The sequence below is a fragment of the Orbicella faveolata genome, unplaced genomic scaffold (genome assembly GCF_042242905.1).
Source record: "Orbicella faveolata isolate gen_17 unplaced genomic scaffold, um_ofav_v1 contig_35, whole genome shotgun sequence".
Lineage (NCBI taxonomy): Eukaryota > Metazoa > Cnidaria > Anthozoa > Scleractinia > Merulinidae > Orbicella > Orbicella faveolata.
In genome coordinates, this window is record NW_028301564.1 from 25,823,342 (window position 1) to 25,837,500 (window position 14,159).

At 37.2% G+C, this 14,159-nt stretch overlaps 4 protein-coding genes across 5 annotated transcripts in view; 2 read left to right on the forward strand and 2 right to left on the reverse strand.

The window, feature by feature from the left end:
- Positions 1 to 1,191: 1,191 nt before the first annotated feature.
- On the forward strand, positions 1,192 to 5,716 carry LOC110043530 (uncharacterized). Its single transcript, XM_089274291.1, has 2 exons — positions 1,192 to 1,898; positions 3,208 to 5,716. Exons 1-2 carry the CDS (start codon positions 1,423 to 1,425, stop codon positions 3,212 to 3,214), a joined length of 483 nt encoding a protein of 160 aa, XP_089130417.1. The 5' UTR covers positions 1,192 to 1,422; the 3' UTR covers positions 3,215 to 5,716.
- On the reverse strand, positions 3,770 to 11,833 carry LOC110043437 (uncharacterized). 2 transcript variants are annotated; one of them, XM_089274262.1, is made up of 8 exons: positions 11,752 to 11,833; positions 11,244 to 11,305; positions 9,910 to 10,975; positions 9,059 to 9,609; positions 8,076 to 8,222; positions 7,273 to 7,434; positions 7,009 to 7,090; positions 3,770 to 5,239 (listed from the first exon to the last, which is right to left on the reverse strand). In XM_089274262.1, exons 2-8 carry the CDS (start codon positions 11,283 to 11,285, stop codon positions 4,881 to 4,883), a joined length of 2,409 nt encoding a protein of 802 aa, XP_089130388.1. In that variant the 5' UTR covers positions 11,286 to 11,305; positions 11,752 to 11,833; the 3' UTR covers positions 3,770 to 4,880. The 2 variants fall into 2 exon arrangements, with proteins under 2 accessions (XP_089130388.1, XP_089130389.1); XM_089274263.1 differs by having other exon boundaries at positions 11,729 to 11,794.
- Positions 11,834 to 11,931: 98 nt separating this feature from the next.
- LOC110043452 (uncharacterized) overlaps positions 11,932 to 14,159 on the forward strand; it is an 11,061-nt gene continuing 8,833 nt past the window's right edge. Inside the window, exons 1-2 of the mRNA XM_089274276.1 lie at positions 11,932 to 12,581; positions 13,211 to 13,332. Coding sequence (XP_089130402.1) covers positions 12,074 to 12,581; positions 13,211 to 13,332 — 630 coding nt within the window. The 5' untranslated portion in view covers positions 11,932 to 12,073. The remainder of the gene's footprint in view (positions 12,582 to 13,210; positions 13,333 to 14,159) is intronic.
- The window catches only part of LOC110043481 (uncharacterized), a 37,667-nt gene continuing 36,209 nt past the window's right edge, over positions 12,702 to 14,159 (reverse strand). The window contains exon 5 of the mRNA XM_020748932.2: positions 12,702 to 14,159. This exon is cut by the window's right edge and continues 436 nt beyond it. The gene's annotated coding sequence lies outside the window, so the exon portion shown is untranslated.

A 14,159-nucleotide genomic window follows, 5' to 3' on the forward strand; every position in this document is an offset into this window, starting at 1 on the left:
GATTTTTGTAATTAGCTATCGATTGTATCGATTTGTTCGACAATGATCGAAAAGAAAATGGACGAAGATTCTCTTTCATAAAGTTCTCAGTTTTACGCTAGAATGAGTCACAACTCACCCGAACAAATACACAGTAGTCCAAACTGAACTGATAAGCATTCCCTTTACACGGCTTTATTTAAGATTGACTATAGAATTTTTAGTAAATTTTGAAACTGAAAAGGATCAAAACATGAACAACGCAACTGTTACGAAACTATCGTTTCCGCCTTCACAATTAGAGTCATACTTGTTGTTACGATATCTCGAGTCCTCTTCTCGTTCTCTTCAATTCGGTTAGTAAGCCGTTCCACAATTGTGATCCCCTAGACGTTTTCGAGAATTTACGATAATTCGTTCTTTTATAGTGTATTTATTGGCAGATGTTAAAGAGGTTATCGTTTTAGTGGTCAGCGGCTTACAAATCTAAACAAGCCCTCCGCGACCCCTCCGCGCTCCGTAAGCCACCATGCGCGCCTCCCCATAAGCGCTCGAAAATTACCTTCTAAATTCTCGGAGAACGGACGACAGTTTGCCAATTTCTACAGTAGTGACGCCCGATATTAACCACGATTCTGATGATTCTAGAGTACAAGTTTTCCTTTGTTTTGTTTGTTAGTTATCATTATTCAATACCCGTAAGTACAGCAAAGATCGATCCGAGTACACAGTACACAGCACCATAGGATTGCTGGGCTGAAATCTGCTGAAATATTGCTTTAAACAGCTTTACAGCAGTGATCCTGGTGAAAAAAAAATAAGAAAAGTAGCTACCATTGGAGAAAGAAGTAACATCATCTTTATCAACAAAGCGGATTCGAAAGTAAGCTTCAAGGTAAATGTTACGCAGTGTTATGATAAGATCAGATCACGTTTTTGATTTTCGATTTCCATCGATGTGACAAAAAATTTGTGATTATCGATTTCAATCGATTAAATTGACTAATCAATCGACAAATATCGAGTACTATCGAGTATTATCGATTAATCGATTACATTTTCGATGATCGATTTCTATCGATTAGATACGCCCTGTAAAGACGAAAGCGAAACTGAAAGGAATGAAAGCGGCTGTGTCCTGGTGTACCGGCCGCTACACAGAGGGAATAACCATTGTGCTCCTTTCTTTACGAACCTTTGTTTAGCTGTTGAACATTGTTGGGTCTTTTGTATCGGTTCTTGCGAACCGGTACACAAGGACAGAACCCTGAAAGCAATACCCTTGAAGTTGACAGCAGTGAGGGCAATGTAGTCTACAAATGTACCAAATTTTGTGATGGATGCGTAGCTTCTGAAGTCCACGATGCTCACGAGTTTAATAAGGATGAAATTCATGATGGGGTAAATCCAGGAAAGCTTATTGCAAATTTGCTACAGTTTAGAATGAAGAAATGGAACATGGAAGGAGCTAAGGTTACCATAGCAACCCCTTTCATGGACAAGTCTGGCTTGGTCTTCATTATGTCATGTCTGGATAATGAAACAGCTCTAGACAAGGTATACACCAGAGAAGTTTGTGCATGGAATAACAAGAAGATTGACCGAGTCATTGCTGAAAGTGAATTATTAAAAACTTGGATTGTAAATATGGTTGTTGCTTTGAAAAAGGTGCCTTCCTTCCATGCTAAGTTTCTGGCAGGAGAGTACAACGACAAAGTGGAATTGATAGTGACAAGTTGTAATATGACTTCAGAACATTTGTTCTCTGACCAGCTGGAGACAGTGATGCAGTTCGAGTGCACTGTGGAAACTTTTCATAGTGATTGGCTTAAACCTCTGGAGATAATAGCAGAGGAAGAAGGAAGCATGGCAACGTTTCTTAATATGGATGACATTATGCAGGAAGTTCAGAATGTTGAGTAAGTGTGTGCATGGACAGTATCAGATTAATATGAAAAAATGAAAATATCAGATTAATATTGCCCTGATATATGTACTTGTTTCAGTTTGTGGGTAGCCCTGACAACCTCTTATCATTGTTGTGCCAACAGGGAATTATACACAGCAAATAGTCATTACTTCTCTCTACTTTGGTTACATTCTGACCAAACCAATAAAATTCATACCCCTTTTAAGCCTGGTCATGTAGTTGCATAAAGGGCAGATAACACTATCCCCTAGACAAACAGTCAATTTCTGTTGAATAAAAAGTTACAAAAAACATTTTAACTAGATTACTTTCTGTCAGTCTTGTTTTCAAATCAAATCAAATCTGGTTTAGTTTTATCCACCCATTCTGTAACCAGGGCCAGATATTTTAAAATCTGTATGTTATTTCCTACCCTATGCAGTATTTGATCATATTATTAAAAGATATTAGTTTCATGATTTCTAGTAATATTTTCTTTGTTATTTTCTTTTGCGTTAATTCGAAAATAAACATCCTATATTAATGTCAGAGTCTTGTCACTTGCTATTTCCTATTTCAGGCCAAGTATGTAAAATTAAATAGGTCAAAAGTGATCAGTTCTTTTGGGCAGCAAAAACCTTTATACATGAAGCTTATTGAGCCATGTTCATTTGCGTGTGAAAAGCGCTTTGCATTTGAGTTGGTTTGCATAATTGCATTACTACTGTATGACCTGCACTACTTTGACCTGTGGCTCAAAAACTTACTATGACCCGTGCTCATAAAACTTGCACCACTTTTTCATCCCATCGGAAGTAAAATCAGTAGAAAATTAAGTAGAAATCAAGCAAAATTGTGACTCACTCAGACAAGTTTTCCTGCACTTTGCTTCATCAGCTACATGTATATTTACTTTGAGTTGTGATTGGTTCACTGGATCATCTGTGTCATTTGTGATTGTCCTGAGTGATTACTTTGGTTTTATGGCACTCAGCTGAAACCTACTCTATTTTAATGTTGGGAAATACCTCCAGGGATTAACCAGCAATCATACCCAACCTACCCATACCCAGGAATTGCATTTCACAAACTGAAAGTGAACACCAGAAGTGGCATGGCATAATGACACAGCGTGTCTGCTGGTCCCATTGATGAGCATCATTTCAGGGTTATTGCATTATAACATACATGTAGCAAGAGAGTTACGAACACAATGCACAGGCCAAATGTCAGGTTAAATACAATGCATATATACTGTGTCAACAACTCAAGCTTATCAGATAGCAAGGTTTCAGAGTAATGGTGATTCTCTTTTGCAGGAAATAGACCATTTCATCAACAAAAATATAAATGTCTACATGTAAGGGGTAAACTCAAAGACTTTTTTTATCAGATAGCAAGGTTTCACAATTATGGTGATTCCTTTTTTGCAGGAAATAGACCATTTCATCAAGACAAATATCAATGTCTACATGTAAAAGGTAAACTCAATCACTTTGCTCAATAAAAAGTCAACCTTTTATACAGTTGAAATGCATCATAAGAGGAACGTGTGTCCCAAGACCTCTCAAGAATCTTGAATCTTTTTAGCATTCTAGAACCTGTTTGGGCATGCCATAGACTGGAAGGAACATGTGATCAGCCCAAAAAGGGTCCTCATATCATTGTGCCTTTCAACTACAACATTGAACATCATATTAATTTTGTACTTTAGTAAAATATCCAATACTGGAAGTCATGTATAATCATGGAGGTATGCTATTCCTTGAGGGAATTTCCAAAATAATGTAGTTATAAAAAGCAGTGTATATGCCATAGTGTATGTAATATTTTCCTTTTAGTAAGTGAACATACTTCTACTCACTCTTAATTCTCAAACTATACAAATAAAATGGGTAACTTTAATGCCTGATTATGAGCAGTAAACAATGAGAATAATACTATTTTCATGTTCCTTCCTACTGTAACAACCTCTGCTTGAAGAACTAATAATGGTATAACCAAAACCTTGCTACTGTGTCTCTATCTATTTTTACAGAGATTTCCACTAGTTTTAAAGGTTCACAGTTTTCATTTACATTTTGTTTATCTTCAGTAATCCTATTTATCTAAAGAGCACTTGGAAAGCTCAGGACTACCAGCTGGCGATTTTTGCCACGTTGTGCTTATAGAGAACACTGTGAATATTGTATTATAATGCAGCAGCATAGTTGTCCTGTTGTGTCCTGTTGTACACTTTGCATACATTCTTCAAACTCTACTGAGATGTAACATGGCCTAGAAGGATTTATCTGTTTGCCAAACGATAACCTAACAATAATGCAGTAAGGAAATGTGATTATTTTTATTACATTTCCTTAACATTTTGTAGCAGGTGTAATTGGGCCATAGCATAGGCCATTGCAAAAACATGAGAGGACTGGGAAAGAGTATGGTTGTTTTCTGTTTGTTTGAAAAACTAAGATATTCAAATGAGAGATCAGCTAAATTTTAGAGTCTTAAGCAAGAATAGAAGTATTTAGAGGAGGAAAATGGCAAAATGATAGTTCTTCAAATATCACCTAAAATAGAGAGTTGGCCACAAAATTGTAACGGTTTGTATGAAATTTTGCAACTTTTGCAAGGCTCCCCATTTGGACAGTTTTCCGCTGAAAACTCTCAAACTTGACTGGGTAGCTTTCCATTCAGTAACATTCCAGTTGAAATGTTTAGATTTTCAATCTAATCAATATAGGAAACTCGTCCCAGTCCTCTCACGTTTTTGCAAAGGGCTATGCATTAGCTACACATAGTAAATTAGCTCTAAATCTATAAATTTATATAAAAAGTGTTCATAATCAAGTGATAATAATTTTGTATATTTGTCTTAAAATTGCTACATTAGCAGTGCACAGTGAATTGTACCCTCATAAGTTACTTTTCTAATGGTCAGTCCTTGAATAAGTGTGATTATCATTTACATGTAGTCAAGTTCATGTCACAACAACTATACTTAGGCTCCAGTGCTGTTTGGAATTGGGTCATAAACATAAGGTTCTAGGACATCTACAACATCAAAACGCTGAATTTTTCGTGTTTGAAGAATCCGTACAAACTCTGCAACAGTGAGATTTGGTGACTTAGCCTTCAATGCCTCCAGCATTACAGTACAGGGACTTCCATCAGGAGTCGACATTTCATTCCTGAAAACTTGAATTTGCTCCTCTGTGAAACCAAGCTTTGCTCCAACATGTCGCCAGTTACCAACCCCTTTAAGTAGCATGTCCAATTTCATACACACAGCATGCAGCACCTCCTCTGGAAGCTCATGAAGACAGGGTGATGACTTCTCTTGGTTGGTAATCAGGGGGTCTTAACAATAACACAACAATAATTATTAGCTATTAGAGCGGTTTTCATTTGAGTGTTGAAAGTAATTAGACAATGACTTTGGTTTTGGTTCTGGTTTTACTACAGTTTGAGATTGGCTGAGTAGTCTAATTGGTAAGTAATTGGTTTGGTTTTGGTTTTACGAAAACTGCTCTATGTTAAAGACATGTTTGGTGCTTTAATACAACAGCATTTGATGACGCAGTTGAATGAAAAGCAAAACAGTTCATTTCCCAAGTGTGGTGAAAGGTGTTTAAATATAGTTTATTTTCGAGATATTGCATTTCATAATTTTGACTGCACATTCTCTGGCACATCGTGTGATCACCAGTTTGGCGTTAGCCAATCAAAGTTCTGTATGATTAATCAATTACAGGGCAATACATAATAGACTGTGTGTGCAGATGGGCATTGGTGTGTAAGACTGGCACTCCTGATTAAAGTTGTCTGTGTACTGTATGTTTTGCACCTCGATTTCATTACAGTTAGCTATCTCTAAAAATTTAGGGTGGGTTTTGTTTGAGAGACTTTGTTTTGTTCTAAGTAAATCTAACTTGTCCTGTTGGACAGGTGGTTGTGAAAATCAATTTATCTGAAATGGAAAAGTACTCTACAAATTTTTCCCCGCTAAGGTGTTTAAGGTGATTCCTCATATTTGCATTGCGCATCCTTACTGCACATAATTTATAGTGTCATTAGCATGCGCTCGTGTACACGCACATTGAAAACATAGCGGATTTGCCTTGATATTGAGTTCTGTCAGTTGAAAAATGGCTATAGCTCACTAACGAGCTTGGGCACCCCAAATTTTTTCCAGTCATTTCAATCAACTAATCACCTAAGCTTTGCATGAGTAAAGACTGATCTGATTTCTATTGTTGAAAATTGAATAAATAAGAAAAATAGCAGCTGCACTGTAGTCTTTTTTATTTTGCAGTTTGATAGCCGTGGCAAGCAATTTGGCTCCAATATTTTAACAAGGATTCAGCTGTCTGTCAAAATCAAACTTAAAAAGTTTATTTGTGTCTGACACAAGTATTGACTGTAGTTTGAGGTGTGTTTTCATGAGTCTGGGCTCACTAAGAGCTTACAATAACTTGGAATGCATTCTTGTGATAAGCATTAAATAATGCTAAAATGGGACATTTTTAATGCCTCACTGCTCCTTAACGAGCATGGGCACCCCCTTTTGTAATTTTATAATTAAAGTTCTCATATGATAAATATTCAGTGTACAAAGTTTGAACAAAAATCAATTGGCAGTTTTATTTCAGGGGAATTGCCTTAATTGAAAGATGTCTAAACAATAGATTATGTAAAAAAGTGGCTTATTCATAATTTAAAAGAACATGATTAATGTTAAAACCCTTGAAAGTTTTGTTGAAGAACCAAATATTAATTGTTCTTCCAAAATCAAGAAATCATGTTAACATGAAAATTTTGTGTAATAAGGATAGGTCTTGTCAAAGGCGTAGCACATTTGAGCCCATGTTTAATGAGTCTCAAGAGGATTTCTACAAGACAATTATATAGACAACTGTTGTTAATTTACATGCTGTGTGTTCTAACAACATAACTGCCATATAGCAAAGGAGAGCTTAAGTCTTGATAAGTTCTTCTTAACTGCATTCAAAATATTTCCATGCCATGAGGTTTTTTGTTAACTTAATTTTTGCCATTATTGCTCGAATGTTCTGCGGAAATCATCTTAAGTATATTATAAAGTTTGCCGCAGCCATGCGGATACTCACTACACAGATTCCTTCCAGTTACCATCTGGTCTTTGTCATTATGAAATCCTGGTTTGCACTCTTGAACTCTCCTAAATGGATCCTACAGTCAAATGTCAGAGATTTGCAACAAGTTAGGTGTACCAAATACAACACATGTAAGCTGCATTGCTAGGCTAGGGAAGAGCAGGAATAGGTTAATACACACCGCATCAACTTTTAAAATCAAACTGGTTATAATTACTTTTATTTATTCGGTAACTAAAAAGTAAATGTCACACAAACCTCTTTGATTGAGGCAACTGCACAAATTGTTGTGGATTTATTGTCAGCACTTAGCTCAAATATGCAAATGAAGTCTCTGTTTTGACCATTGTCATGTTTAAATAGCACCTTTGCTCTTGGTATAGTTTGATAGGATTCTTTCAAACTCTTGTGTGTTATAACCTGTGAGAAAACAATTAGTTTTGATTCAGTGTAATCAAAACATGCCTGTGTCAATATTGACTATCGCTCAGTAACACTGTTACTAACAATGAAGTGGTCCTTACTTTACAATGTACTGGTCCAGGCATTGTTGTAGACTGTGAGCGGTTTCTCTCTTCTAATTTTGCAACAGTGCGAGATGACAGAGAAGCAAGGGATTCAGAGTGCAGAAGCCCAATCCCTCCTCAACTTTACTTCTGAGTTACATAAATAGGGACTTTTCAATAAAAAGCATAGGATCAGATCTGAGCTCAATATGTCCAATGTCACCTTCACCTTCACCTTCACCTAACTACTTAACGCCAAGGGGCGCATAAGGCCTCATATGTCCAATGTAGGTGACAAGAATTTGTCACAAACTGGACTAAAAAAAAAAGAGAGGAAACCATTGCTTGTACTTATTCCTGAACGATTTAGCTATTTGTCACAATTTTCCCATGTAAGAAAGGGGGAACTCCCTGGCATTGATGGTGACAATGCATATAGACAAGGAGCCCATGAAGCCCAGGATGACAGATATAGCCATATTTTCATTCAGTTAATTTTTTTTTTACTACAGTAAAAAACCATTTTAACAGACACTTGTAACATAAAGAGGCTACCTCTGGTTTTATCTCTCCAACAATCCAACCCTCAACAGGTTGTTTAACAGAAATCTTGATGTCTGTCTCAGATACAGTCTCAACATACAGAGACTCTGGGGAAGCCAACAGAATCCTGTCATGTGACCTTTCTTCTTCCATTATTTTCTGATAAAAAGATAACAGTAATGCTTTAAACCTATTTTGATATCTTTTTTTAAGTTAGTGTTAACATTCATGCCATTCATCACAGCTAAAATTATTAGTAGTCTACGAGGTAATTGTTGATGCCAATATTAATCCCAAATTACTGTCAAGCAACAATAAATTAATATACATCATCATGATGATGTTTCCAAGATTTGTTACTGTTGTATTAAACTGCTTTTTACTAGTGTGTTTTGGCATTCATACTTGGAGTGCATGTACATTGTAGGAAGATGACCTAACTGATGTTTCCTTGAGAAAAACATTCACCTCATCCAGGCATTCAGTTAGTTGTGGCGCAGCACGAGAAACAGCGCCCGCAAAAATAAAAAAAGCGTGGCGAGATCTCACTGTGCTTTTTTTATTTTTTTCGCGCACCGTTTTGTGCAATGAACTCTAACTAACTGAACGCTTGGAAGAGGCTAGAAACACATTAAATCTACTTGTTTAAGTGAAAGCTGTACATTTTTGGACTCCTCATCAACCACCAAGCTGTTCTCTTAAAACTATATGCTTGGTTAATTCTCTTGAAAATGAAAATTAAAGTCAAACCATTGAACCCTTGTTTAGGTATACTTTGTGCAGTTGCACTACATCAGTTTCATAACATCAGTTCAAAAGAATGCTGCTTTGGAGAAATTTATATATTCTTAACTTCTTTTTCCAAGAGTAGTGTGTTAATCAACTGTCTTATGTAAAGTTGACAGGTTTTAAACAATTAAAATGTGCAAGCAGGAATTCATCTACTAGAACATATAACTTCATTTTACTACCCAGTAATCTAACAGATTTAGTACCTCTAGTGATGCTTCACAGTCATCAAAAACATATATGTATGCTGTGTAGTTTACACCAACTCTGCCCTCTCCTCCAAAGACAGCAAACTGTAGACGCTTCTTTGTTGGTTTGTTATTGTGAAGTGATACGCCAACAACAACATAAGTAAGAAGATAGTCCACATGGAAGCTAACTTCATTGTTGTGGACTTCATATAGCTCTTCATCTTTCCACACAGTCCTTTCATCATGTAGAGTTGAGCTTTTGAGTTTTAGATCCCACCCATTACTATAAAACACCAAGGCACTGTGTGGTATCCTGACCTGTGTTGGTTTAGACAGTTTCAACCCATAAGGATGAAATTTTACTACTGGACTAAGTTGAACTTCACCATCTTGGAGTGTACTTAAAACATCTGTGTTCCGACATATTTCTAGTTTAACTCTTGGACCATCATCAAAAAAACTTTCTGTGTCACTAAATTGGACTGAGACACCAGATTTATCAAAACATAGGGTCTCTTGTGAGCCATGAGCTGTTGGAGCCTCCAGTGTTATTGAGTGACTCTGTTCTGCAGAAAAAAAGTAGATGAATCTTCATAAGTTTCTTTCTCTACTCCAATGAGTATTACAAAGCTTTTGTTTTGGGAAGGAGGAGAGGGCGCAGGGCAACATGAGGTAAAATGACTTTATTCTGCAAATTGATATAGTGAATAGGAATCAATTCCCTTTTCTGAGTTACTGGACAGTAAGTAACAGCATTATCAGTAAAGTACATAATTTACAACTCACTGGTTATTTTCTTCAAGGTGATAGAGCAACTACTAAAATTAGCTTAGTGGTAATTACAAGTCACACACATAAAGCCTCACCTTCTTCTTGCTCAGATGGCAATAATATGGCTAATGACTGACTTCTTGGTAGCCTCTTGTACTTACGGTATTTCACATATTTCCAGATGACCATTACTGCAATTGTGCTAACAACTCCTAGTACCATCATGACAATAAAAAATGCAGGAGAATCTCTTTGGATTATTGTCCTATCTGTAAGGGCATTTTTTTGTTGGCACACATTGACAGCCCTTTGGGTGAAACTACACTGTTTGTTATTTGGCATATTCTGTTCAACACATTCAGTAACACGCTCATCCTGATCATCGTTACAGCAGGCAGAACATGGTTTGCATTCGGTACCATTTGCAATATAAAACCCTTTATCACATTCACCACAAACTCTGTCATGGGTCATATTACAAGGCACAAGTTCTTTCTGTCCAACAGAACATGTAGTACATTCTGAGCATTCTTTTTTCCCTGGTTTTTCTGAAAAGGTTTTTCCAGCAATACACTTTACACATCTAATATCATTGATGTTTTCTACAATGCTTCCACATTGTGGGGAAAGTGAATACCCTGATGGACAGTTTTTGCAGTTCTTGCAGTATGTACCAGTTCTTGTCACGATGAGGTATTGCCCATCTTGACATTTGGGTTGACAGTCCATTTCATTGGCATCACACTGTTTGTAAAATGGCATGTTTTTGCATTGGTCTTTGACAATATTTCTCCCATCACTGCAGCACCACGAGCAAGCTCGACAGTCACCAGTCATTTCTTCATAATAGAACCCACTGCTACAGCTGTTATTACACTTTGAATTAGACTCCAAAGTACATTTCGCTATTACTTTTTGATGATCTGAGCAAATGCCACATGGGCGACATGACTCGATATTATGTTTTGCGGAGTATGTTATCCCAAGTTTGCAGGGTTTACATTCTATTCTTGTTCCATATTTAACATAACTACCACACTGTGGACTCAAGCCATATCCAGGATGACAAGGACTGCAGTCAATGCAAGATAAATTGCCTAACACATTTTCAACTGTGAACTGGTTGTACTTGCACTTCAGTGAATAAACACGTGTACATACCTAGTGGAAAAAAAAATGCTCAAAATCTGGAATACAAGAGTTAGACTGTTTAACTTTGTAGGATTTGTACCACAGTTCTGGAAATGTTACTAATTAGCAGACAGAAGTAAAAACTTTCTTGTGTGATACTCGGTGCGTACTCTGCAAAGAGGAAGGACTGTCTTCAGTCTTTTTGTCGTCCCACTTGTTCAAGAATTTCCAGGAAAAATTCTCGCCATATGAATCTTTAGGACATTCTTAGCAAGACTATAGAAACGATAATACTCACAAGTAACGTTGTTAGGAAGAGCAGTGCCAATAACTTGGCCATGATCTCAACACACTTTAGCCCTGCAAGAAATAACCCCTTTATAATCAACGCAACCAGTAATGTAATAGAAGGTTGCACGTTAAGCTTAACAAATAAATGCCCACAATGTGCTGACGAGTCGAGTTTTTCTACATACGTCACATTTTGGAATTTGATTGCTCAGCATATTTTTCTCCTTCACTTCCTCCCCGCGGAAATGTTTATAAAAACATGTACAGTCCAAACTGAACTTACGCCTTGAACATTTTGACTTATCAACTCTTAATTGTTGATTTTATGAAATATTGTACACTGAAACTCAGGTGAAGAAATTTCTGAACATGGCGATTCGTTGCCATTTCCGGATATCGAGGTATTTCCGTAGACACCAGTACTAGCGCTGTCGTGAGGACTTTTAAAACAGTCTTCTAGTTATTAACAATTGGAAGATTTTTACTACTTACGATTGGAAACTGAGGATACAAACCTTCAACGTTTCATTGGGGAGTACTACGCGTGGTGGATCAAGCGAAATTACCAGCTCATCACAATTTCTAGAATATTAAGTCGCAAGGAATAGGGGAATCCCCCGACGACTAGTACTTACAGTGAGCCAATCGGGTCACTCAAACTCCGATTTCACGATTGTCATTGGTGGATCTGAAAGGTGCTTCTTCAGCAAATTCTCATTTCGTCTCTTTTTAAGCCAAAAATTCGGTATATATCATCAATCCAGTCATGGGTTTTCAAGGGACAGGCTGCAGAGAACACCTCTCTTGTCCTGTTTCGTCTTCGTAAAGCGTCCTTTAATGGACAGAATGGATGACACCGCTGAATTTGCCATTTTTCACTACGGAAGCGCGGTCGAAGCCGAGTGCCCTAACTGTGGAGACGTCCAAATACCTTCCACTGGCTTCACCAACATTTCGTGCCCAATATGTAATGGGGTTCTCTCCGTGAACAATAACTCTCACCATTCCCAAGTTATTCGAAGTAGTGACCATCGTGAGGGGAACCTACTTCCCCAAGACGACACAGACGAAATGAACCAAGAAACCCAAGCGGGAATTCGAATTCCATATCCGCCAAGCAGTCCAACCGAAGATCCTTCCATGCAATCGCTCACGGCCTCTTTCCTACAAGTTTCGACAGAGCATACCGCTTCAGGTGTACCCCTACAAGAGGGTTTTGATGAGAGTTTAACATTTGGCTGCCCCCCATCTTTGGAACGAGTTCAACAAAGCTCGGGGAAACTTTCGAAAACTCCATCAGAGGGACATAATGATGATGGAGTCGTCGACATTTGCCACACTTGTGGTACGTAGTCTGAACATTGTAGTTGTAGTCTGTATGCTGTCAGAATACCGTAAAATTTTGATAATATAAACCCTGGGATTCTAATTGTGCAAAAGGCTTTTTTTTACAGTTTACTTTAAGAGGGCTTGTTATCGGGAAAGGAGGAGCGGAGGCTTATAATCGGAATGAATTCCGTTTTTTGGGTCTATGTTAGGAAGGGATATTGTGTGGCAAAACATTCGTAGGTACATCGAAGAGTAACACCCGCTAGGGACAAAACCTCCTAAACAAGGCGATTTTAAACCCAACTCAAGTCCTACAGTCCTTTCACGTAAATTAAACAAGTGTATGAGCATACTATAACGACATGAGGTACAAAACAAGTTCCAAAATTGAGGATTATCGGAAGTTATCCTTCTTCAAGAGTTTCAAGGGTCAAAACTCCAGGAATAATCCCACGTTCTTTTAGTCGGAAAGGCTACCTTATTATCGGAAGAAATTTGCGTCTGAGATTTGTGGGGGTGTTGATTGGAAGAGCTCATTATCAAAAGTTTACGGTGTTGTATTCTGGATTAATTGATTCGAGTCATTACCTTCTATATAGCCACAGCTGGCTATAAATCTAAGCTCCCCACTTCTGTTTTCTCTAGGTAAGTTGAATTCAGACCACAAGTGTCTTCAGTGCTGTCTGGCGGTTTTCAAGAGGGGTATTATCTCTCGAAAGGAACCAAGTTTCGGCATCTATTTTATTCCATGTGACAAGTTTCACTTGGTAAGCTACCTCTTTTAACGATGCGTTAAAATGTAAAAATAAATAAATAAAATAACTAAATAAATACATAAATACATAAACAAATAACGGTCGTGTGGACGGGTTGTGTGGATAATCAGATAATTAAAATAATTTGTGAAAGTGTTTAAGACAACTTCTAACTTGAAGTAGTACTAGTAAATCCTTAGTTATAAAAATAGGCGCCATATTGGTGCATGTGACTACTGCAAAATGCAAAAAGTAGAACTGACCCATGTATGTAGTCATGTGGATAAGAATGTATGCAAATGGTTAGGTAATGAATGTTGTTGATGCGAGGCATTATTGAATGCTAAAAAACCACTGTTAAAGAATGATTAAATTTGCCCAAAAGAGGAAAAACGAAGTGGTTGTTACCAGGCCATTTTCAATGCATTAAAATTCTAACATAGCAAGAGGTTTAGGGGAAGAAAACAAAATAAATTAATTATTCATTCCTCAACCTTAAAGCGATTTCTTTTGTTGTATTCTGCCAAGTCTCCGCGTTAGAATTTTATACATCAAAAATGGCCTGTTAGTACATGTGGGTGTTGCCAGTGTAAAAAAAATTACAAAATCAAGTGTAAAATTATCAGCAGTGCATGATGTATGGTGCATGAGAAGTAGTCAGTAAAGAAACATGATCAGACAATTAGAAACTTTTTTTTCATATTTTAATGAACTGATGACTGACAAGATTTATAGTAAACAACCCAATGAGAATGGTACAAATCAATTAGCAAAAATGCTGGAGATGATTCAGAGTACACGTATTATGGCAGAAGTAAAGGTAACTTTTGCTACAGCCA